Raw genomic sequence first — 26352 nt, 5'->3', positions numbered from 1 at the left:
TATTGGTATTCATGTGCAGAGGTTCTAGGGTTTAAATTTATTTTACAAGGGTTAGCAATTATTTACCTCTAATAACCGAGGTATCCAGCCTTTCCGGTACCCGTATGGGGGAGGTTCTCTTCGGGAGGAGACCAGTGAGGTCTGTCGTGATCTCTGGGATCTTGCCTTTTCTTCAGCCTCAAGCTGGTCCTGAGATAGCTGAGTAGGTGCAGGTAAAAAGCTATAAGCAAAGATAATAAAAGTCAGAATTTTAAAAAATTCTTACATTTGATCATTGCAATTTGGCCATCAGAGACTATTTTACTATATTACTTTGTCCCTTGAGCAGAAGGTCAAACATTTTGATGATTTACGGCAGTATTAAATATCAGTCATTTTATTTTGTCTGAAAAGAAATAAGTACTCAGAGACATACAATAAAAAACATTTGACTAGGATGCAGGCAAATATGCCCAGAATAAAAAATTGATAGTTCATATAATAGATAAACTATAAACTATTGAGTTTTTATGCTTTCTTGTAACAAGCAAGGAAGCATCCTCTATTACCCAGGGGCCAACTGTCTACTATATGGTCACCTTAATGTCTTTACTACTTTCAAACTCCTTATTTTTAATTGCTTTACTTTTATGCTTCTTACTTTTAACTATTTTAGTGTCAATACAAAAAAATAAGTACTAGTACTGAATGTAACAAAGAGGTGGATAAAAGAAAATACATGTTGCATATTTAAGTGTGTTTTCCCAAAGGTATCTAGTTTAGAATGCAATTTAAAAGTTAAGAGGTCAAAGATTCAAAGCAGAAATTCTAAAGATGTAGTCTGTTATTCTTTAATCAAAGCAGCCTTTCTACCAAGCAATTCTTAGCAACTTTGAAGTACGATAAATATTATTATAGAGATACCCCAAAGGACCATAAAAGGATCCCAATAAACGAATAATACATTTAATAGAAAAGTTAAGGTTTCTTTGTGATTCTTGGCTAGTAAGCATATTTGAGTAAACAATAGAACTTATTTATTCAAAATATTTATTGATCACTCGGGTGTAGGTACTGTGCTAGGTACGCAAGACTATAAACAGAAAGACAGGTTACACTTTTGCAGAGGCGAGACAATCCCTCATACAAATCCATAATTACAAATTCTGTTAAATGATGAAGGAAAAGTAAAGAGTGCTATGACAACATACATAAGAGGGATCTAATCTGGTCTAGAGAGTCGGGTACTGTGATGGTTAAGGGCCCAGAGTTCAAATCCTACCTATGCCAGGTAGTAACCCAGGTAAGTTACCTACCTCTCTGAACCTCTGTCTTCTCATCTGTAGAGACAGATCGAAAGAATACCTACCTCACAGAGTTGCTCTAAGTACTAAATGAGAAAATCTATGAACCCCCAGCACAGTGTCTAAACACAGTATTTAGACTTGATTATTCGGAGCTTCCCCCAATTTGGGTTAGTTGCCCCCATCCATGCTCCTACAAGACTCCCTATGTACTACTACTATAACATCTATCTTACTGTATCAGAATCATCTACTCATTTACCTTTCTTTTTCTCACTAGACTAAGCAACTTGCAGGAATCATGCCTTCTGCTTCTTTTATCCCTAACTCTCCAGGCATTGTCTAGCTCACAGCAAGGGCTACTTAAATGTTTGCAGGAGAGCTAAATTCACTCTGCCCTTTGCAATAACAATCTTTATGTCACTACAATGTTATATGCCTTCAGCCATCTCAAGATCTTCACATTTGCTATTCCATCTGCCATAAAATATTCTATTTCAGAACATTCTTTTCCTATAGTGCTTTTATAGAAAACTCTTCCCCAGTTCATTCATTCATTCATTCATATTTAAAGATTTTAATAAGTAATCTCTACACCCAACATGGGGCTTGAACTTACAACCCCAAGATCAACAGTCCCATGCTCTACTGACTGAACCAGCCAGGTGCCCTCATCCTAGGTCTTTTAGTCTTTCCTTCTTAGCATTCATGTCTCTTCTCAATTATACCTCCCCACAGCTGTTTTCTGACCACCTCATCCAAAACGGCAGCCCCACATTTTGAGTCACTCTGTCCTTTTATCTTTATTTTATTCCTAGTAATTATTACCTGAAATCGCATTTTTTTTAAAGATTTTATTTATTTATTTGACAGAAAGAGAGAGCAAGAGAGCACAAGCAGGGGGAGCGGCAGGCAGAGGGAGAAGCAGGCTCCTCGCTGCACAAGAAGCCTGATGTGGGACTCTACCCCAGGACCCTGGGATCATGACCTGAACAGAAGGCAGACTTTTTTTTTTTTTTTAAAGATTTTATTCATTCATTCATGAGAGACAGAGACAGAGAGAGAGAGGCAGAGGGAGAAGCAGGCTCCCAAGGAGCAGGGAGCCCGATGCGGGACTTGATCCCAGGACTCTGGGATCACGACCTGAGCCGAAGGCAGACGCTTAACCATCTGAGCCACCCAGGCACCCCAGAAGGCAGACTCTTAACCGACTGAGCCACCCAAGTGCCCTGAAACTGCATTACTGATTTGTTTACACACACACACACACACACACACACACACACACACACACGCATATGGTCTGTCTCTCCTAGAATATAAGCTCTTTGAAAATAAAGGAGTTTGCCAGACTGATTTAATACTGTAAAACCAGCACTAGAATAGTGTCTGGCACATGGTAGATCTTTGACAAATACTAACTGAATGATGAATGAATGGATGGATGAATGGAGTCAAAAGTTTTGGGCTTCTACCATAGTTATATTCAGCACACCATGTATATCTAATACACAGGAGGGATACAAAGATGGTTACAAAGAGGCCAAAACATTTACTTATTTTCTCTTTTCTTTACCACCTGCTGGAAGAATGGTTACCAATATGATCAAAAGGCAGGCAGCCTGCCAAAGCAAAGAGTTTAGATAATTCAGTAAACAGGTAACTTGGCCTGAATTAGGGTCTGAACATACTCTAGTCTTCCAGAGGGTCTTAATTGTGCTGCTTCTTGTAAAAGATGACATTCCCGTAAAGAGGCACACTCCTGTGGTGGCAGGGTAGGGGGAAGGAGTACATAGTGGGCTGTAGGTTGTAAATGCAAGCGGAAGTCTACCTCAGTGGTTCTCAACTGGGGGGCAAAGTAACTAAAATGTAGGTATTTGACAAGGTCTGGAGACATTATGATCCTCAAGACTTGGGGGTAGGGAATGGAGAGGGGGCGGGGGAGGGGTGCCACTGGCATCTAATGGATAGAGGCCAAAGATGCTGCTAAATATCTTACTATACACAGGACAGCCGCATACCAGAATGAATTATCCAGTCCAATACATCAACAGTGCCACTGTTGTGACATCTTAGTCTACTCTTTCCCCTTCACCAAATAAAGCATATTAAATGCAAGTGATATTATTAGATACATAACCCCAAATACACTTGAATTTAGAGAACTAAATCAGTATGACTTTAAATCTTTAGTTTAGTAACAATAATTGGTGACACCAATACTGTAACACATCAGTATGTCAAGTCCCTGCTGTTAAGTAATCCTTGATAGATCTTGGAGATAAATAACATTTCACCTAGAATCAAATAGAACTCAATGAAATCAGAAAACTAGGTAGTCCTCAAGGCTAGCCATTTAAAGACTGCACTCTGCCACTGCAATTTTAAGCACACAATACCCACAACATCTCTGTTATTTTTCCCGTGTCCTTTTCAAATTCCACCTTTTCCACAATACCTTTCTTCATAACTCTGGTAATCTTTGCACTCAAAGGTTTGCTGCTTGTAACATTTACTAAAGAAAACTCCCTAGTCCATTCAATTTATTTAATCTAATTCTTTTGCACTTAAGGTTAGTATTACACAAGTGAGCATTCTGTGTTATTCTTTTTCATATCTGTATGCCTTGTACCCCATCTTCCCTGCAAAGACTGTTAAGATTTTTTTTTGTATACACACAAACCCTAGGATAGAGCAAGGCACCCAAAATTAATTCCCCCAAGAATTTCCTTTTTTTTTTTTAAAGATTTATTTATTTATTTGAGAGAACGAGAATGAGAGAGAGAGAGAGAGTACATGAGAGGGGGTAAGGTTAGAGGGAGAAGCAGGCTCCTCGCTGAGCAGGCAGCCCGATGCGGGACTCGATCCCGGGACTCCAGGATCATGACCTGAGCTGAAGGCAGTAGCTTAACCAACTGAGCCACCCAGGCGCTCTCCCCCAAGAATTTTCTGATTAAAACATTTTGTGGGATTAACTGTCATCAGCCAGGAAAAATAAGTGTGAGGAGAATCAAGTGTGTTTAGGGAGCGCAAGCTTATGTCCTAAAACGATTACTTTACAACCATCTTTGACAACTCAACTTTTCCTGCTTCATTCGCAGGGAAAGTTTTTCTACTTAGATGTGGCAACAAGGTCGCGGACTAGTAGGAGTTATGTAACTCCTCGGAATCTCCCAGTTAAGCACCTTTTTCTCAAAGGCGGGGACCACTTTACATGCGGTTACCAAGGCAACTGGGAACAGCAAAAATCTGAAGTGGTTCTATCTAATTCTAAGGTCCAAAGTTAAAAGTGCGGAGCAGCGGCGCATTATTAGTAGACAGTGGCCACCACCAGTGGCTAATTTAAAAAAATCTCTGTTCAGTGCCGGTCCCCCCTTTTTTTTCAGGAATCCTTGTTTCGGGGCACAGGCAAGACTTCGGCAGACACACGGCGGTAAGCCGGGCAGTCGGCTCCCGCCGCTTCACTTCGTTCAAATAAGCCACTGCCCTCCACACCCCCGCCGTGTCCGCCCGAGCTGTGGACCAGACGGAGCGCTCTCCACAACCCCAAGATGCTCAAGCGAAAAACACGTGCGACTCCTTGGCATCTGAGGCCGGAGAACTATTCGCCACGCCGAGGTTTTCGGCCCTAGTGAGGGGACGAACTCAACCCGGGAAACTGCTCAGGAAAGACCCCAGCTTCAGTGAGGCCTAGTCGCCCCGGAAGCCGGGAGCAGGGCCTAGTCGTAGTCGGGGCCCACGTCGCTCTTTGTCCCGAGCCAGGTCAGCGCCCGGAGACAGTGGGCAGAGAAATGAAAAAGGTAGGTACTCCCAGACCCTTCCGTATCGAGGACCCCCATCAACAACCCACCTGGTGAGCGCCATCTTCTTCCGCTTCTTCCAGCGCGAGCGACAGCACCGCGGGGCGGGTCTTTCCCCTTGATGAGGAGGGGAAAGGAAGGAGCCCGCGATGCGCAGGCGCCTCAGCCGAAAGGCCTTCTGGGATTTGTAGTTCTTTGAACAAGAGTACAGTTCGGTTCTGTCCTAACCAGACTGAGCGGTTATGAGATAAGGGCTTCAGTTAAGAAAGGCAGATGCATCCCTTGTACAGTGTGACAGAATAGGGCGTTCCCTAGGCAAAATAACGAAGGTGAGATGCCTTTTAAGCTGCTTATTGTATTCCCTGCTCAGTCTCATTCTCCTTGTAGGGATCCCCAATGCAAGAGTATCCCAGGAACGGCAACGTTAAATAAAAGGGTGAAAGGGTTTTAAAACAATAGGAAATCGTGAGACTGTCGAATTGAGAGTTTGGGGGACGCTCTAAAAACATTCACACTCGAAACTTTTCTTTAAACGCTGTCCCCTACCTCCACACCCCACCCCCAAAACACTCTCCTGGGGAGGTATTGTGTGATCCTTGTTAAGTTACCTTTACAACACTTCTTTTGTGTATTATGTTCTGTTTTTATGTATGTACGTGTTTTATATTATGTGTTTTACGTAGATTATGGGTTAAACATAATCTTCGATGAACCGGTAGGATAAATGAAATCTGCTTACAAATACTGAAGGGAGGGAAGTAGGTGGAGTATAGATGAAATGAGAATAGCCGTTTTTGATCACTGTTGAAACTGGATAATGGGGAAAGGGATGTTCATTATACTAACACGTTTGATATTTTCCATGATAAAGAGTAGATAAAAACTTTTAGTTGCAGTATAGCACACATACAGAAAGGTGCATAGAGTGTAAGTGTACAGCTCTTTGAATTTTCCCAAACCAACCGCACTACTTTGAGCATCAGAAGCAGCATTCCCTACCCAAGATGACTCAATTTCTGGTGACAAGATGTTGTAGGTTCATCTAGTATTTTTTCTACTCCACACTTGGATTCAGTCATTTCTCCAGGGAGTCCTCCTTTAAGTGGGAAAGTGATATTTAGAGAGAATGATTTGGATGCTACAAATGTTCATTGTTATTGGGCTGATTATTGTTTGTAAGCCTTTTTAGTCTACAGATCTAAAAAATTTAGATATGCACACATATTTTTTGAGAAAATGCATCATGCATTTATATTAATATTTTCCATGCAAATTTAGGATTACACAGATTTTACTTAATTTTGATTTTATATTCATATCTCTTCTGAAAATCTTGGTGCCTAATGACATTAACATAATTACATATGGCAATAATAATTAATTAACATAATTAACATAATTGCTTTATCCTACTGTATATATAAAATAGTTTCAGAATAACATTACTAAAATGATTACTAAACATATGCTTACTGATAAGTTTCTGCCTTTTTTTTTTTTTCAATTCTTTTTGCCCTTAGAGTATATCTCTCTAGGTGTGTAGAGTCAAATTGCATTGCTTCAAATTGACTTGGGGAGAGGTGCACCTGATAGGCTCAGTTGGTAGAGTATGCAAGTCTTGATCTCAGGTTTTTAAGTCTGAGCCCCATGTTGGGTGTAGAGATTTCTTAAAAATAAATAAACACAGTCACTTGGAATAGTTCCTCTCTGTGAGATTATGCCACTAACTTGATAGTCAGGTTTATTTCATTTTGCTTTGGATTCTTAGGCGTTGCTTTAAAAAAATTGTTTTGTGAAACAGTTACATGGTTTCAAAGCCAAAATTTACCAAACAGGTAGTACATTTAGAGAAGTCTAGATTCTTTCCCTGATTCTTCTGTCATTTTCCCTTCCTCTCCTTATAGATAATCTTTTTAAAAAAATTTTATGGTTTATCCTTTCACTTAAAAATATACACAAACACATGTGTTTGTGTATTGTCTTTTTTTCTTAGAAATTGTTAGATACCATACACACTTTTCTCCACCTTCGTTTTTTTCACTTATTATTATATCTTGGAGATCACTCTTTTGTAGTATATAGAAATCAGATTGGAGATTTTGAGTAGAGAAGACACAGGATCTGATTTGTGTTTTATGAAGATCCTTATGATTGCTGTTTTGAAAATGAACACCAAGAAGCAAGGAAGGAAAGAAGGAGACCAGTTGGGTGGCTTTTGTGATAATTCAGGGGATAGATGCTGATGGTTTAGGGAGGTAGGGAGGTAGTAGTAGAGATGGTAAGAAGAGATTGGAATCTGGATCCATTTTGAAGGTAGAACTAACAAATTTTAATGATAGAATTGATGTGAAGTATGAAAGAGAATAATCAAGGATGGTTCTGAGGGTTTTTGTCTGAGAAATTAGAGGGATGGAATTGCCATTTACTAAGATGGGAAAATTGCAAGAGGGTCATGTGGGAGAAGATCAGGAGTTTGGCTTTGAACATGTTACATTTGAAATGGTGTTAGACAAAGATAGCCAGGTAAAGATGTCATGTAAGTAGTTGTATATACAAGTTTGAAGTATGGGGGGAAAGGTCTGGGCTGGAGACCTTTGGGGGTAGATGGTATGTAAATTGATGATACTGGATGAGATCACCTAGGGAGTGAGTATAGCCCCAGAGGAGAAGCAGTTCAAGGGGAGATTGGCGAGATGAAAAACCAGTGAAGGAAACTGAAAAGGAATGGCCAGATGTTTGATCAATGGAATTATTGGAGATAAAGCATCCGTCTTGCTTTTGGATCAGAAACTATAAGATTATAGGCTTGAGTTACCAGTATTTATCTATCCTGGCAGATAGCAAGAACCTGTGACAGGAAAGAATGAGGCCACCATGCAAGAAAGAAGGAGACCAAAAGGGTAAAGAGGAGAATAAGAGATTGAGAGATGTTGAGACCTCTAACAACATCTTGGGAGTTCCTGGATTCAGCAGTGCCTGAAGACTGCACCATCTGAATTTTATTTATTTATTTATTTATTTATTTATTTATTTATTCATCCTGAATTTTTTAAATTAAGTGAGCCAATGAATTATTTTGTTGGCTTTAATTTGGTTTGAATTGATTCTCTATCATTAGCAATGGAAAGGAGTTTATACAATATTTATTTTCTGCACTCCATTAATACTTATTTCTCCCCAAGTCTTAACATTTATCACACTTTATAGATTTTGGTGGTTTACTTGACTGCAAAGAAGATTGAATCTCTCTCCTCTCCTGTGCCTGAACAATCTTGGGCAAGTCCTCAACCCTCACTGGATATAGACTCCTTATCTGTAAAAGCATAGCGTGGGACCAAATAATATCAAAGATCCCTTCTAGTGTCAGTATCCTTTTATTCTTGGTATGTTTTTCTTTTTTTTTTTTTAAGTACACCCACTGTGGGACTTGAACTCACAACCCTGGGATCAAGAGTTGCATGCTCTACCGACTGAGCCAGCCAGGTAACCCATTTTTTTCTAGTTTTTAAATCTCTAGATAAAGATTTTAAAAAATTTGCCGTTCCAGGAACTATGAATACACACAACTTAGATGAATCTGAGAGGCATCATGCTGAGTGAAAGAAGTCAGTCTCAAAAGATTATATATTACATTGGTCCTCAAGCAATGCAGGCATTAGGGACATCGACTCTCCATGCAATCACAAATCCTTGTATAACTTTGACTCTCCCAAACTGTAACTACTATAACTTAATGTGAAATAAAATAACTTAAAACTTACAATATGGTAAGCTAGAGAAAAGAAAATATTATTAAGAAAATCATAAGAGGGGACACCTGGGTGGCTCAGTCAGTTAAGTGTCTGCCTTTGGCTCGGGTCATGATCCTAGGGTCCTGGGATGGAGCCCTGAGCCCTGCATCGGGCTCCCTGTTCAGCAGGGAGCCTGCTTCTCCCTCTGCCTGCAGCTCCCCCTGCTTGTGCTCTCTCTCTCTGACAAATCAATCAATCTTAAAAAAACTCATAAGAGAAAATACATTTACAGTACTGTACTGTATTGAATCAGTACACCTATTTTAATTAAATTCCATCTATAAGTGGACCTCATGGTTCAAACGCATGTTGTTCAAGGGTCAACTGCATTTATGACATTCTTGAAATGACATAATTTTAGTGACAGAGAACAGATCCGTGGTTGTCAGAGATTAACAGTGGGGGTCAGATGTGACCGCCACAAGAAGTGTTTTGGGGTGATGGAATTGTTCTGTATCCTGATTGTGATGGTGGTTATATGCCTTTATTACAGGTGTTAAAGTTCAAAGAACTGTATACCAAAAAAGTCAATTTTACTGTATGACAATTAAAGAAACCTGGTCTTGTTCTTACTGCCCTACTGTTAGAAAGGAAATGGAAAATGAATTCATTTTCTATTGTCATGTAACAAATTGTCACAAACTTAGTGGCTTAAGACAATACCCATTTATTAGCTCACATTTCTGTAGGTCAGAACCTGGCACAGCATGACTGGGTTCTCTGCCCAGGGGATCACAGGCCTAAATCATGATGTTGGCCAGGCTGGATTCTCATCAGGCTGAGGCTCGTCAGAAAAGTCCATCCCCAAGTGCGTTTTTGTTGTTGGCAGAATTTGGTTGCTTGCCTAGGATTGAGGTCCCTGTTTTGTTGTGTGCTCTCAGTCGGGGCCACCCTCACCTCCTGCTGGCCACTCTCAAGCCCTTCCCATTGTGGATATTTGCTTTCTTCCAGGCCAGCTGGGCACATCTCCTTCTCTTCCTGCCATCAGACCAAGAAGACTCTCTGCTTTTATTTTTTATTTATTTTTTATTTTTTTTAAAGATTTTATTTATTTATTAGAGAGAGAGAATGAGAGATAGAGAGCACAAGAGGGAAGAGGGTCAGAGGGAGAAGCAGACTCCCCGTCGAGCAGGGAGCCCGATGTGGGACTCGATCCCGGGACTCCAGGATCATGACCCGAGCCGAAGGCAGTCGCTTAACCAACTGAGCCACCCAGGCGCCCGAAGACTCTCTGCTTTTAAAGGGCTCATTGATTAAGTCAGGTTGATCCAGATAATCTCCTTATCTTAAAGTCAACTTTGCCCTATAATGACATATTAACACCCCAAGGATTAATGCAAGGCATGTATGTAAACGGTGAGCAGGGAGGGAGATCTTGGGATAGATCTTAGATCCTGCCACAGGATATAAGCCAAAAGGAAAACAAAAAACCCTATTTTGGTAAATGTAGGATTATGGATCACATTGTGTAGTGTAATAAGCATGATCTAGGAATCTGAAGATATAAATTCAAGCTATGGCTTCACCAGTAGACTGTGTTATTGTGGTCAGTGATGTGATATGGACCAGGAGTGAACGGTCAAGGAAGAATTCTTGAGATGTGTTCAGTGCAAAGAGATTTTATTAAAGAAGGGCAACAGGACCTGTGGGCAGAAAAAGCTGCACTGTGATTGTGAGGAGCGATTGATTATATACTTTTAAGTTGGGGGGGTAGAAATAAAGGAAAGTTCTAAAGAGATTTTCATATGTTAAAGAAGATTTATGGGATCCTGGAGGTCCAGCTATTATCACACCAAAGTTGCCTTTTGCCTCTAGCAAAGCATTAACAGTGTGGCAGTTGTGAGTTCCTGGAGGAATGTCACACTCCACCTGTCTCCAGAATTTATCAGTGGGCTGCAAATTGTAAGGAAATTTAATTTTACCTACCTTTCTTTTGCCTTTGTTCTCCTCATCAGTCAAGACACTTCTCTGGGCCCCAATTTTACCAATCTTAAAATGCTGATCATGTTGGCTGCTGTACGCATATCATGGAGTGATTTTGGGGACTTAATTGAAGTAATGTAGGTGAACATGTTTTACTCAACTCTAAAGCACTATGTAAATATATATATAGTTATTACTGTTAATATTTTGGTTGACATTGATCTGCTTTAACCTCTGCTCCAAGAATGTATTATTTCAATGTATTATTTCTGCAAATCAGAGAAGGTCCCAGAAGCCAAGATAAAGGAGCTTAGATTTAATTCAGCAGGTGATTCGGAGCTGAAGGAGGATTTAAATAGAGGGCTGGGTCACAGCAACTGGCAAGAAAGACAGTTCTTAAGTCAGAGTGGGTTTCTATGGTGATGAGAGACAAAGGAGGCCGCTGAGGACAAGGTTAAAGTAATTAACATGGGACGTCGGTAGGATACAGACTAAGACCTGAGATGCAGGATTGAAAGAAAGGGGCGGAGAAGTGCTTCTAGGATCCACTCTCATTTCTCCTAGGGCACATTCGAGCAAAGCATTTCTACCAGTGGTGGTCCCTCACTGTCCTTGGGGTGTATAGAGAATAACAACTGACTTTAATAGCAATCTTGACAAAACATAATTAAGAAAGCAAATCTACTGCAAAAGCGATATGATATTATACCCCAAGGCCAAGCATTTTATCCAGTTTTGTGGGGGACGAGACTTGAGTTCCATGTGCTGGATCTTCCTCAAAGCATTCATCCCTCATTATCACAGGTAAATCAGCAGCTGCCTGCTCGAAATAGAGAGCCCTGTGCAGTCCCCTGGTTGCCAGGAACTATCAGCTCACTCCACTCTTGGTATTCTAGATAGAGGGGGGAGTTCATTCTCAGAGACGCGAGGGCCTAACTTGATAACTAACTAGCTGTGACTCCAGAGCCACAGATAACATAACTTATGAGGTGGTAGGGTGGAGGGATTAAGCACAGATTCCAAAGTCAGCTTTCCTGGGCTCCTCTCCCAGCTCCCTTAGTTGCTGGCTGCGCATCCTGGGCATACCACTTAACTTCTTTCTCAGTATTTTTTTTACTGGCCAAAATTTGGGAAAGTAAGTATAACCTATTCTCGTAAAGTTGTCAGAACAATGAAATGATGTAACTCATGTGAAGTGCTTAGAACAACGTCCAGGGTTAATCTTATTGGCCTGAACAACATAAATTAAGCGTCTTGAGCTTCAGATTTTGCATTTGTAAAGTGAGGCAATTGAACTTAATTTTATTTCTAAGTTACCTTCTGCTTAACAGTCTATTCTTCTATATGATGGATATTTTTTAAATTTTATTTATTTATTTTTTGATTTCACTTATTTATTTGAGAGAGAGAGACAGAGATAGTGAGAGAGAGCACAAGTGGGGAGGAGAGGGAGAAGCAGGCTCCCCGCATAGCAAGGAGCCTGATGCAGGACTCGATTCCAGGACCCCGGAATCATGACCTGAGCTGAAGGCAGACGCTTAACCGACTGAGCCACCCAGGCACCCTATGATGGATAATTTTATTTAATGCAGTGCCAGTATTTTATGCTCTGATGCCATTCTGTTTTAGTTATTGCTGCTTTATTTATATTCATTCTCTGGTGAAAAGTAGCATTGCCCCACCTCCCTTTCATATGACTTCCCAATCTTTAAAAATTTTGTAGAATCAACGTATTAGTTTGTATTAAAGTATAGTGGAAGAGGCCATACTTACAGATTACTTAGTAACTGCAAGAGAAAATATGTAACTTTATAACGGAGAGATCTTGCCATCATCACAAGGATCATTTTTAGAAGGACAGTCTGACATTAGGTGCTTCCCCAATTACCTGATCAAGTCAGACCTAGCTTCCAGCTCATAAGAAATTCAGGAGATAGAGGAAAAGTTAAATAGCATAAGGAAACAGAAAAATCCAGAATGCGAGACATTCTACAGGACAACTGGCCTAGACTCCTCAAAATGTCAAAGTTATAAAGAAAAAAAGTAATAGAAAGAGCTGGATGAGACATACCAAATGCAATGAGTAAAAAAGCTTGATTGGATTCTGGTTCAGTTGGGGAAAACTGTAAAGATATTCTTGGGACATTTGAAGAAATTTGATATGGACTGGTAATAGACTACATTATGGTGTTTTTGCTAAAAATGTCAACAGTTGTTAACATTTTGTTATATTTGCTTTCTCTGTCCCTCCCTGTCTGTCCCCCTTACTATAAACACACAGACACACAGACACACAGACACACAGACACACACACACTTTGTTGTTGTTGTTAAGCTGAACTGTTAAAAAGCAAGTTGCACACATTTCATCCCCAAACGCTTTGGTATGCATCTCCTAAGAATAAGGACATTCGAGGCGGCTCTCGTGGAGGCAGCCAGCACGAGGCTGGGGAGTGCTGAGCCGCGCATCGTGCCCTGCGCTGCCCAGACTAGCGAACAGTACAGTCAGGATGGCTAAAGGTGATCCCAAGAAACCAAAGGGCAAGATGTCTGCTTATGCCTTCTTTGTGCAGACATACAGAGAGGAACATAAGAAGAAAAACCCAGAGGTCCCTGTCAATTTTGCAGAATTTTCCAAGAAGTGCTCTGAGAGGTGGAAGACAATGTCTGGGAAAGAGAAGTCTAAATTTGATGAAATGGCAAAGGCAGATAAAGTGAGCTATGATCGGGAAATGAAGGATTATGGACCAGCTAAGGGAGGCAAGAAGAAGAAGGACCCTAATGCCCCCGAAAGGCCACCGTCTGGATTCTTCCTGTTCTGTTCAGAATTCCGTCCCAAGATCAAGTCTACAAACCCTGGTATCTCTATTGGAGATGTGGCCAAGAAGCTGGGTGAAATGTGGAATAACTTAAGTGACAGTGAAAAGCAGCCTTACAACAATAAGGCAGCGAAGCCGAAGGAGAAGTACGAGAAGGATGTCGCTGACTATAAGTCTAAAGGAAAGTTTGATGGCGCAAAGGGTCCCGCCAAAGTTCCCCGGGAAAAGGTGGAAGAGGAAGATGAAGACGAGGAGGAGGAGGAGGAGGATGAATAAATAAAACCGTTACTCTGTCTCCTTGTGAATATACCTTAGGGTAGGGAGCGCCGCCGCCGCCACCCCTCTTCTTCGAGGCGTGTCCGTTGCCCTCCTTTGGTTTAATTACACAATTGGGTCATATGGTCATATTGTAGTTTCTCAAAGTGCTCTAGAAATTGTCAGTGGTTTACATGAAGTGGCCATGGGTGTCCGGAGCACCCTGAAACTGTATCAAAGTTGTACATATTTCCAAACATTTTTAAAATGAAAAGGCTCTCGTGTTCTCCTCACTCTGTGCACTTTGCTGTTGGCGTGACAAGGCATTTAAAGATGTTTCTGGCATTTATTTTTTTAATTTGTAAGGTGGTGTTAACTATATGGTTATTGGCTAGAAATCCTGAGTTATCAACTGTACATATCTATAGTTTGTAAAAAGAACAAAACAACCGAGACAAACTCTCGATGCTCCTTGCTTAGCGTTGAGGCTGTGGGGAAGATGCCTTTTGGAGGGGCTGTAGCTCAGGGCGTGCACTGTGAGGCTGGACCTGTGGACACTGTAGTGGGCATCCATTTAGCTTCAGGTTGTCTTGTTTCTGTATATAGTGACCTAGCGTTCTGCTGCCATTCTTAGCTGTGGCAAAGGGGGGGTCAGCTGGCATGAGAAGTGTTTGGATCCTTTTTAGTTAACTGCGGTAGTTTTAAACTGTTTGTTTTTAAACGAACTGTAGAACTCTTCATTGTCAGCAAAGCGAAGAGCCACTGCATCAATGAAAGTTCAAGAACCTTCTGTACTAAACACACTTTGCAACGTTCTGTTATTTTTTTTTGTATGTTTAGAATGCTGAAATGTTTTTGAAGTTAAATAAACAGTATTACATTTAAAAAAAAGGAATAAGGACATTCTCCTATAGCTAATATCATCCTAAATGAGGAAAAACTGAGAGCTTTTCCTCTATGGTCAGGAATAAGACAAGGATGTTCAGTCTCATCATTTTTATTCGACATAGTACTGGAAATGGGTTTTTTGTATATGGGTTTTATTATGTTGATGTATGTTCCCTCTAAACCTACTTTGTTGAGTTTTTTTTTTTTATCATGAATGGATGTTGTACTTTATCAAATGCTTTTTCTGCATCTATTGAAATGATCATATGGTTCTTATCCTTTCTCTTATTAATGTGGTGTATCATGTTGATTGATTTGCAAATATTGAACTACCCTTGCAGCCCAGGAATAAATCCCACTTGATCAAAGTGAATGATTTTTTTAATGTATTGTTGGATTTGGTTTGCTAGTATTTTATTGAGAATTTTTGCTTCTATGTTCATCAGGGATGTTGGCCTCTAGTTCTCTTTTTTTGGTGGTTTTGGTATCAGGGTAATGCTGGCCTCATAGATTGAATTTGGAAGTTTTCCTTCCTTTTCTACTTTTTGGAATTGTTTGAGAAGAATAAGTATTAACTCTTTTTTTAAGTATTTGGTAGAATTCGCCTGTGAAGCTGTCTGGTCCTGGGCTTTTGTTTCTTGGGAGTTTTTTTGATTACTGATTCAATTTCTTTGCAGGTTATCAGTCTGTTCAAGTTTTCTCTTTCTTCCTGTTTCAGTTTTGGTAGTTTGTATGTTTCTAGGAATTTATCCATTTCTTCTATGTTGTCCAATTTGTTGTTTTTCATAATATTCTCTTATAACTGTTTGTATTTCTGTGGTATTGTTATTTCTCCTCCTCATTTGTGGTTTTATTTATTTGGGTCCTTTTTTTAAAAAAAGATTTTATTTATTTATATGACAGAAGGAGAGAGAGCACAAGTAGGCAGAGCAGCAGGCAGAGGGAAGGGAGAAGCAAACTCTCCGCTGAGCAGGGAGCCGGATGCGGGGCGGGATCTCAGGACCCTGGAATCATGACCTGAGCCAAAGGCAGCTGCTTTACCAACTGAGCCTCCCTGGCACCCCTATTTGGGTCCTTTCTGTTTTCTTTTTGATAAGTCTGGCTAGAGGTTTATCAATTTTATTAATTTTTTCAAAGAACTAGCTCCTGGTTTCACTGATCTGTTCTATTGTTGTTTTGTTTTGCTTTTGCTTTTAGTTTCTATATCATTTATTTCTGCTCTAGTCTTTTTTATTTCCTTCCTTCTGCTGACTTTAGATTTGCCAACAGCATTTTTAAAAGAGCTAGAACAAACAATCCTAAAATTTGTATGGAGCCACAAAAGACCCCAAATAGCCAAAGCAATCTTGAAGAAGAAAAGCAAGTCAGAGACATCACAATTCCAAACTTCAAGTTATATTACAAAGCTGTAGTAATCAAAACAGTGTGTGGTGCTGGCACAAAAATAGACACATAGACCAATGGAATGGAATAGAAAACCCAGAAATGAACCCACAACTATATGGTCAATTAATCTTTGACAAAACAGGAAGGAATATCCAATGGGAAAAAGACAGTCTCTTTAACAAATGTATTAGGAAAACTGGACAGCAACATACAAAAGAATGAAACTGGACCACACACTGTACATAAAAATAAATTCAAAATGGACTAAAGATCTAAACATGAGACTTGAAACCTTAAAAATCCTGGAAGAGAACACAGGCAATAACCGCTTTGACACTGGCCATAGCAACTTCTTTCTAGGTATGTCTCCAGAGGCAAGGGAAACAAAAGCAAAAATAAATTATTGCAACTTCATCAAAATAAAAAGCTTCTGCACAGCAAAGGAAGTTTTTCAACAAAACTAAAAGCCAGCCTACAGAATGGGAGAAGATTTTTGCAAATGACATCCAATAAAGCTTTAGTATCCAAAATCTACTAAGAACTTATCAAACTCAAATTATTCCTAAAACAGGAATAATCCAATTTAAAAATGGGCAGAAGACATGAATAGACATTTTTCCAAAGAGGCTAACAGACACATGAAAAGATACTCAACATCACTCATCATTAGGGAAATGCAAATTAAAACTCCAATGAGATATCTCCTCATACCTGTCAGAGTGGCTGAAATCAACAACACAAGAAACAACAGGTGTTGGTGAGGATGCGGAGAAAGGGGAATCCCCTTGCACTGTTGGTGGGAAGGCAAACTTGTGCAGCTACTCTGGAAAACAGTATGGAGGTTCCTCAAAAAGTTAAAAATAAAACTACCTTTTGGTCCAGCAATTGCATTACTAGATATTTACCCAAAGAATACAAGGATCCTGATTAGAACAGGATCAAACAGGATTCAAACATGCACCCTGATGTTTATTAGCAGCATTATCTACAAGAGCCAAATTATGGAAGCAACCTAAATGTCCACTGATTGATGAATGGATAAAGAAGATGTGGTGTGTATGTATGTATGTGTATGTGTGTGTATATATATTTATTGCTATTGTTGTGTGTGTATATGTGTATATATATATATATACATATATATAATTCAGCCATATAAAAGAATGAAATCTTACCATTTGCAATGACATGGTTGGAGCTAGAGAGTATAATGCTAAGCAAAATAAGTCAGTCAGAGAAAGACAAATACCATGATTTCACTCATATGTAGAATTTAAGAAACAAAACAAATGAGCAAAGGAAAAAAATTGAGAGAGAGAGGCAAACCAAGAAAGAGAACTATAGAGAACAAAGTGATGGTTTACCAGAAAGGAGGTGGGTGGAGGGAATGGGTTAAACAGGTGTTGGGGATTAAGGAGTACACCTGTGATGGGCACCAGGTAATGTATGGAAGTGTTGAATCACTATATCATACACCTGAAACTAATATTACACTGTTTATTAACTAACCGGAATTTAAATAAAAACTAAAAAAAATGTGCCCCCCCCAAACACTTTTGTGCTTCAAAGGATACCATCAAGAAAGTGAAAAGCCAATCTACAGAATGGGAGAAAATATTTGCAAATCGCATATCTGCTAAGGAATTTATAGCCAGAATATATAAAGAACTCTTACAATTCAACCACAAAAAGACAAATAATCCAATTAGAGACAGGACAAAGGATTTGAATAGATGTTTCTTCAAAGAAGATATGTGAATGGCCAATAACCACACAAAAATTGCTCAATGTCATTAGCAATCAGGGAAATGCAAATCACAGCTATATTTACTAGGATGACTAAAATAAAAATGACAAACAAAAACAAGTATTGATGAGGCTGTGGAGAAATTGGAACCCTCATACATTGCTGGTGGTAGTGTAAAATGGTGCAGCCACTTTGGAAAACAATTTGGCGGTTCCTCAGAAAGTTAAATGTAGAGTTACCTATGACCCAGCAATTCCACTTTCAGGTATATAGCTAAGAAAATTGAAAATATATGTCCACACAAAAACTAGAGCACAAATTGTGTATAGCATCATTATTTATAATAACCCCAAAGTAGAAACAACCCAAATGTCCATCAACTGATGAATGAATAAACAAAATGTGATCTATTCCTCAAATGGAATATTATTTGGCAATAAAAAGGAATGTAGTATTGATCCGTGCTAAAATATTAATCTTGAGCAAGATTAGCCCACATGCGAAGTTGGAAGGTGCAGTCTATAAGAGATTACCTTCACTTGTAACACTAATTATAAATTTTGGGGTTCCTAAAGCCCTCTTAATTTTGATAATTAGAAGGACACACAGAACTCACTGAAAGGGGATATCCTCATGGTTTATTACAGGAAAAGGCTCTAGATTAAAATCAGCCAAGGAAAGAAGTACATAGGACAGAGTCCAGGAGGATTCCAAAGGTGAAGCATCTGGTTGACCTCTCCCTGAGTAGCCAGGACAGTGTTGTTCTCCTGGCATTGATACAGACAATGCGCAAGCAGTACTGCCAACCAGGGAAGCTTACCCGAGCCCTGCTGGCCAAAGTTTTTACTGGGCTTCCATCATGTAGGCATATCTGATTACTTATGTGGCTGATCTCAGTCTCTAGCCCCTCCAGGTATCTATTGATATTGGGGGTGACCTAAAGCCCACAGTAAATCACATTGCTGGTCTTTCTGGCCAGCCCCCACCCTAAGACTGTTTGATGTGTCTGGCCTCCACCGACTATCTGGTGACCCAAGACTCCCGAGCAAACAAAGATACTCTTATTAAGCATGACATTGCAAGAGCTTAGAGATTACTCTCAAGAAGCTGAGGACAAAGGCCAGATCTCTGTGCAAGGTTAAATTCTTGACTACAGAAACCTTGGAAACATTATGTTAAGTGAAAGAAGCCTATCACAAAAGGCCAGATATAATTCCATTCATATACAATTTCTAGAATAGAAAAATGCATAGAGACAAAAAGTAGATTAATAGTTCCTGGGGGATGGGAGGGTGGGGAGGGTCCCTGCCTGGCCCAGTCCATAAAGCATGGGACTTTTGATCTCAGGGTTGTGAGTTCAAGCCCCACGTTGGGCATAGAGCTTACTTAAAAAAAAAAAAAATTCCTGGGGCTGGGTTGGGTGGGAGTGGAGGATAGGAAAGGTGAGTGACTGCTAATGGGTATAGAATTTCTTTTTGAAGTGTTGCAAAATTATATGGTGCTGATGGTAGCACAATCTGTGAATATACTAAAAACCACTGATCTGTATACTTTAAAAGGTGAATTTTATGGAATGTGAAATATATTTCAATAAAGCTGAAAAGCGAAGTTGAGTAAAATGCAAAATTAATAAAATGAATAAATAAGTGAATAAAAAGTATGATATAGTATTCCTTCACTAATTTTTTTTCCAAATTAAATTTAGAATTATTTTGTTGAGTACTTTTTAAAAAGCTTGTAGGAATGTTTTTATTGAGTTGACCATGAATTTACTTAGAGAGGGCTGATATCTTTACAGTTTTGTGTCTCAGGAACACTGTTTAGGTGTTGACTTATTAAAATCTTCTTTCATATCTTTCAATAACATTTTGAAGTTTTCTTTACATGGATTGTATCCATCTCTCAGGATATTGATTCCTAGGTATCTCATTTCTTTATCATAAATGCAATCTCTGTTTTATATTATTCCTAAATATAGCAGTAATTTTTATTAAGCAAAACCAAAAATGTTCTGAAACATAGCAATTTATGAGTAGAATCAATTTTTTGACTATAGGTGACTTAACATGAGGGTTTACTTGTATACGGTGAAATGTGTTCCTACATCTCCTTCCTGGGACTGAACAGTTCTTTGGTTTGATGTACAGGAAAGAGGCTTTGCTCTCAGCGACTTCCCTCCTTGAGCTAAGAGACTTCCTGTTCAAAAGCACTTGCAAGACCTGCTGACCCCATTTCTTTTCGGATTTAATTATTCTTTTTGAATGTTGGCTCCAACCTGAAGGGGATTTGAAATGTAAGGCTCCAGGGGGGATGAAGCTTCAGACCCAAGATAACTATTCCTTTTTCTGTTCAACAGCCTGGCAGGAGAACAATTTACCCCCTGCCCTGAGTGCTGTCATTTATTCTGATCTCTTACTCATTCCCTATCAAGTGTGCTGCTGGCTCAGAAGGCAGGCATCTGGTATCTGAAGTGACTCCTTACATTGCTTCCTTGTCTTTTCGCTCACAACAAGATATTCCACTAAAATATGCCTGTTTGTGGATTAAGAAGCTGCTGTGCGTGTGCATAACCTATGGTGGAAAATACTGGCACAAAAAGAATAGTTATTATTTGCCGATGAGCTCTTCTGTGCCTGTTTGTCTCATTTACCCCCTTACAACAGCCCTGTGAGTAGTTCACTCTTGTCTCCATTTTACAGACCAAGAAATGGAGGCTCAGAGATGTTATGTAAATTGCCCAAGGTGACAAATAGAAAGTGACCAATCTGGAACTTCATCCCAAGGAATATGATCTTAACCACTATTCCATACCTGCCCCTGAGGGGAAGTCTACTTTTCTAAGAAATCTGGAGTCAGACGTGAGTTTGAGTCCTGCCCCCTTTGCTTGCTAGCTCTTTAACCATCAGCAAGTCTACCTACCTGAAAAGGTCCTGAAGTTGAGGTGAGATAATGAATGGAAAGGGCTTCAGTGCTTGGGTCACCGCGAGTACTAAATAAATATCGGCTGTTACTCTTCAAAAATGTATCACAAAGGGACGCCTGGGTGGCTCAGTCGGTTAAGCGTCTGCTTTCAGCTCAGGTCATGATTCCAGGGTCTTGGGATCGAGTCCTGCACTGGGCTCCTTGCTCAGCGGGGAGTCTACTTCTCCCTCTGCCTGCTGCTTCCCCTGCTTGTGCTCTTTCTCCCTGACAAATACATAAATGAAATCTTTAAAAAAAAGTATCACAAATTTGTCAGAAAATTAGCTTTTTCTGTACCAGACCCTGTGTTAATTTGGGGAACTCAGCGAAATACTGCACAGCACAAGTCCTAACAACCAGGGGGTTGGTCCATCTGGGGCTTCTGGACTGAATCTGGCCTTCAGAAGTATTCTGTTTGTCCCCCATACACATACTTTTAAAACTTCTGAATTAGGTGCAGACAATTCGAAATGGAGAGATGATAATAAAAATCTGGACTTCCCACTGCTTTTGAAAACCAGTAGAGCTGACAACACTGGGCCTATATTCTCCCATGGCAGCCGTCATCTAGCATGCAGTTTGTCATGTGGGAATGTGGGCCACAGACCCCACCACCCCCTGTTATGTCCAAACCTGAGGATGTCACTGGTCATTCACTGCTGCAGTTGCACTGTTTTTCTTATGATAGAAGTAAAACTTATCATGTACCTAGGATGCTCTCAAAAGAAATCATAAGATAGGTCAAGGGAGCTGCATGATTTAAGAAAAATGAATGACATTTTTGCTTAAAAGCCAGGATTATTCTCATGTCTGACATGTGTCACTCATTTTGGTTATCTTCTAGGCCTCTGTAGGCATATGCGTTGGCAGCCCCCGGCGTGAAAAGGTAACCTCACAATGTGATAAGTGCCACGCTGGAGGAGATGCTTTGCAAGTACCAAGAAGAAGCACAGGCCTGGGAGTTCAGAGGATGCTTCCTGTAATGTCACCTGACCAGGGTCATGTGCTATTAGTGGGTGAGGCCCAGAAGGACAGTGACAGAGGTTTGGGTGGTGGGTGGGGTTGGGGAGCTGTTTAAGCAGATGGAACAGCTTGAGAAAGGGCTCGTCTATGCCTGTTGACCTGCCTTTGGCCTTCTACCCTGACCCCTTCCCAGAGGGGCTCGTATTTCTAGCTCTCACATCACTGACAGACAAAAGATGACTGGACCCAGTCAATGACTGGACCCAGTCCTGGCTCCATACACCAGCTGTACTCATATCCCCAGGTCTCCCTGACTCACCAGACACCCATAGACCCTGGGCACCACCCCTCAAAATCCCATCAACACAAGCTCTTAACAGAAGGAGTTTTCACACTCATCACCCAGTTACACATCAACAATAATATAGAGTTATTCCTTCAGATGAGGGGCTGAGGGTTTAGTGTTTAAATCAGAGAAGTCAGAGTCTTTGTGGCTGGTGGAATTTGCCCCCCTCTGCAAAATAAACCACCCCTGAATACCTGTTCCTGACAAAGGCAAATTACATTTTTCCCAGGGCAATAAAGAGAAGACTCTAGAGGTGAGAGTGTTTCTCTGGGAAGAGTCCAGAAAAGTGGAGAGAGAAGGAATCTAGCACCTCTCAATTTGAGAATGGAAGTCTGTCTCAATAGGCAGGGCCAGCCTCCACCCATAGGAAAAGTAATTTTGTTCATAGTGGGTAAATCCTGTGAACTTTTTTTTTTTTTTGGAGGGCATCCACCCAGCAAAGGAACTAGCAGGTCTAGGTGTGACTGGTGGGAATGTCAACCGAAAGTGAAGGACTTGGACACCTGGGTGGCTCAGTTGGTAAGCGACTGCCTTTGGCTCAGGTCATGACCCCGGGGTCCTGGGATCGAGTCCCGCATAGGGCTTCCCTTGCCCTGTGGGGAGCCTGCTTCTCCCTTTTGTCTGCCTGCCACTCTCCTTGCTTGTGCTCTCTCTCTGTCAAATAAATAAATAAAATCTTAAAAAAAAAAAAAAGAAAGTGAAGGATTTGAGTCTATCCTTGCTCACAGGCAGGAGTCCATTCCTACCAGGGGTCTGAGAGACTTGGTAGAGGCTGGGTGAAGGCTTGAGGATAGAAGAGACTTCCCTTGCTGAGTTCAAGGTCAAGTTCAACATCCAGTCAAGAACTCTGCTCCAAATCATGATAAGATACCAGCCGACACTCACTAGGGTGGCTATAATAAAACAGGCAGACAATGACAAGTATTAATGAGGATGTGGAGAAAATTAGAACCCTCATACGTTGCTGGTGGGAATAAAGGGTGCAGCTACTTTGGAAAACAGTTTGGCAGTTCCTCAAAATGTTAAACACAGAATTACCGTATGACCCAGAAACTCCACTCCTAGGTATATACCCAAGAGAAATGAAAACATGTTCACACAGAAACCCGTACACAATGTTCATAGCAGCATTATTCATAAGAGTCAACATGTGGAAACAACCCAAATGTCCATCAACTGATGAATGGATAAGCAAAATGTATTCCCATACAGTAGAATACCATTCAGTAGCAAGAAATGAAATAGCAGCACATGATACAACATATACAAACCCTGAAAACATTTTACCAAGTGAGAGAAGCCCATCACAAAAGATTAGACATTATAATTCCATTTATATGAAATGTTCAGAACAGGCATGACCATACAGCACGGGTAGTGGTTGCCCAGAGCTAAGGCCAGGGTGGGGGGGACCAGGAAAGACCAGTGGGTTTCTTTTTACAATGTTAGATTGAGTTTCTTTTTACAATGTTGAAAAGGTCCTAAAATTAGATAGGATGATGGTTGTACAACTCTGTGAATGTAATAAAAACCACTGAAATGTACCCTTTGAAAGGGTGAATTTTATGGTATGTGAATTATATCTCAGTAAAGCTGTTATTGAAAAAGAGATCTCTGAGTTTCCTGAGACCCCCCTCTGAGATAACTGGAAGCCACAGTGGACTTGCAGGCTTTTTTTTTTTTTTTAATTCTTGAGCCTCTATTTATTAACTCTGTATCTGCTGATTGCCTTAAGACATTTTTCTTTTCTTTTCTTTTTTAAGATTTTTATTTATTTTTTGACAGAGAGAGAGAGAGGCAGCGAGAGAGGGAACACAAGCAGGGGGAGTGGGAGAGGGAGAAGCAGGCTTCCCGCTGAGCAGGGAGCCCGATGAGGGGCTCGATCACAGGACCCTGGGATCATGACCTGAACCAAAGTTAGACGTTAGATGACTGAGTCACCCAGGTGCCCCAAGACCTTTTTCTTTTCTTTGCTTTGCTTTTTAAAAGATTTTATTTGTTTGACAGAGATAGACACAGTGAGAGAAGGAACACAAGCAGGGGGAGTGTGGGAGGGAGAAGCAGGCTTCCCGTGGAGCAGGGAGCCCGATGCAGGGCTTGACCCAGGACCCCAGACCATGACCTGAGTCCAAGGCAGCCGCTTAACGACTGAGCCATCCAGGCGCCCTCAGCAAGACCCTTTTCTAATGGATATGCCTGAGCCCTGAAGGCGGACTCCTGGCTTTACCACTAGTGTGATATTGAGCAAGTTAGTTAACCTCTTGACTTCAGTCTCCCCATTTGACAAAAGAGATATTAATTGTACCTTCTTCATAGGTTAAGTGTGAAATATGTGATTAATACATGAAGCCTATTTAGAAAAGTACCTGTCACATAGTTAACCTCTGGATGTATGTGTAATCATTATTTATATATTAAAACCCTAGACCAGTATTTAGCACATGGTAAGTGCCCTATAAGGATTACCTATTAACATTACTGTATTTTTAGTAGACAGGGCAAGGGCTAACTTGTCTGAGACTTTATGTGTTCTGCCACCAATGAACATTTGAGCTACTTACAATTTAGAGTTAGTAACGAACAATATGGCCTTGAATATTCGTGTATTACTTCCTCTAGGGTATATATACTTAGGAATGGGTGGCTGAGTCATGGGGTATGCAGATCTTCCTGGTTTGGATAATGCCAAACCAGGGTCAAAGTGGTTGATTCAGTTTATACCCTCACCTCCAACACTTGGAAGTCTCATCTTATAAAATTTTATATCTGGTTTGTAATGATGGAATCGATTTTAATTTGCATTTCCCTGATTAGTGATGAGGGGAGTGCCTTGGATTTCCTCTTTTGTGAAGTTCCTGTGCAAGTCTTCTTGTCCCTTTCTGACCAGGTTGTGTGTCTTTTTTTTTGTTTTTTTTTTTTTTAAGATTTTACTTATTTATTAGAGAGAGAGAGCAGGGGGAGTGGGAGGGACAGAGGAAGAGGGACAAGCAGACTCCCTGCTGAGCGGGGAGCCCAATGCGGGGCTCGATCCCAGGACCCTGAGATCATGACCTGAGCCATAGACAGATGCTTAACCGACGGAGCCACCCAGGGGCAGTCTTTTTCTTGTCAATTTGTGGGAATTCTTCATGTGGTTTGGAAACTAGTCCTTTGTCCATTACATGTACTTCTAGTTCTCTGCTTGTCTTTTTGCTTCAACATGATATTTTTTGATGAACAATTTTGATTATTAAGTAAATTTATGAATCTTTTCTATTCTGATTAGTGCTCTTTGTGTGTTGTCTAAGAAATTCTTTTCTGTCCCAAGGTCTTGAACATGCTTTCCTGTATTCTCTTGTAAAAGCTTTCTAGTTTTTCCTTTTACACTTGGGCCAATTCCACCTGGAACTGACTACTGTGCATGAGGTGAAATAGGAGTGTAATTTCAATTTTTTCTACATGGGTGCTCAATTGTATCAGTACCGTTTATTAAAAAGTCCACTCTTTCCTCATGGATCTGCTGGCCACCTCTGCCATGTAGCAAATGTCCGAATGTGTAGATCTGTTTGGGGGCTCTTTATTCTGTTCCTCTTACAACTGGTCCTCTCACCTTGCTCTGCTTATTCAATAGCCTCAGAAATATTTCTCTTGGCTCTTTACCTTGAGAATCAGCTTATCAAGTTCTACCCCCCAAAAATTAAAAGGTAAAAAGTAACTAAAACTGTTCCCAATCTGTGTACATCTCAAGGTCTAACTGGAGGGTAGTGGGCAGGAACTTTTTTTTTCCACCTGGAAGTGAATGAAGAAGCATGTAGATTTAGTTGCCCCTCTTTTATCGGCTAGCAATCTTATCCCAGGGACATCAGTATGGGGTTGAAAACAACAGACAGAGAAGGGCAGAGCCAAGGGAGTTGCTAAGGATAGAGTCAGGCTGTGTTTTCTACGGGTGTCTCAGCTTTATCAGTTTGACTTGGGATTTCTTTGGAATGCAACCAAAAACATCCTAACTTATCTTAAATACAGCTTGAATGCAGAAGCAAGTAAAAAAACCCTTTTCATGAAAAGGTAAATAGCTGGGTGCCTGGGTGGCTCAGTTGGTTAAGCAACTGCCTTCGGCTTAGGTCATGATCCTGGAGTCCCTGGATCAAGTCCCACATTGGGCTCCCTTCTCAGCAGGGAGTCTGCTTCTCCCTCTGACCCTCCCCCCCTTC

The 26352-nt window shown here is 40.5% G+C and overlaps 3 protein-coding genes across 5 annotated transcripts in view; 2 read left to right on the top strand and 1 right to left on the bottom strand.

Annotated features, from left to right (window-relative positions):
• The window catches only part of SNW1 (SNW domain containing 1), a 32894-nt gene extending 27644 nt beyond the window's left edge, over positions 1 to 5250 (bottom strand). For both annotated transcript variants that reach the window (XM_027572197.1, XM_027572198.1), the window contains exons 1-2: positions 5134 to 5250; positions 67 to 220 (exon numbers count right to left, since the gene is read on the bottom strand). In XM_027572197.1, the coding sequence (XP_027427998.1) occupies positions 67 to 220; positions 5134 to 5147 (168 nt within the window). In that variant the 5' untranslated portion in view covers positions 5148 to 5250. The remainder of the gene's footprint in view (positions 1 to 66; positions 221 to 5133) is intronic.
• Positions 4817 to 26352, top strand: part of ADCK1 (aarF domain containing kinase 1) — a 181024-nt gene continuing 159488 nt past the window's right edge. Inside the window, exon 1 of one of the 2 annotated variants that reach the window (XM_027572201.2) lies at positions 4817 to 5083. The gene's annotated coding sequence lies outside the window, so the exon portion shown is untranslated. Of the gene's footprint in view, positions 5084 to 21733; positions 21833 to 26352 lie in introns of those variants that run through there. The other variant, XM_027572202.2, reaches the window with a different exon arrangement.
• On the top strand, positions 13295 to 13892 carry LOC113910243 (high mobility group protein B3-like). The gene has a single exon (XM_035728244.1). It carries the CDS (start codon positions 13308 to 13310, stop codon positions 13890 to 13892), a length of 585 nt encoding a protein of 194 aa, XP_035584137.1. The 5' UTR covers positions 13295 to 13307.

The sequence above is a fragment of the Zalophus californianus genome, chromosome 6 (assembly GCF_009762305.2).
Source record: "Zalophus californianus isolate mZalCal1 chromosome 6, mZalCal1.pri.v2, whole genome shotgun sequence".
NCBI classification, from domain to species: domain Eukaryota; kingdom Metazoa; phylum Chordata; class Mammalia; order Carnivora; family Otariidae; genus Zalophus; species Zalophus californianus.
This window is presented reverse-complemented; position numbering and strand designations above follow the sequence as displayed.

Excerpts from the sequence above, each read along its gene's own strand:
- LOC113910243 (XM_035728244.1), top strand. The coding sequence starts at position 13,308 with ATGGCTAAAGGTGATCCCAAGAAACCAAAGGGCAAGATGTCTGCTTAT.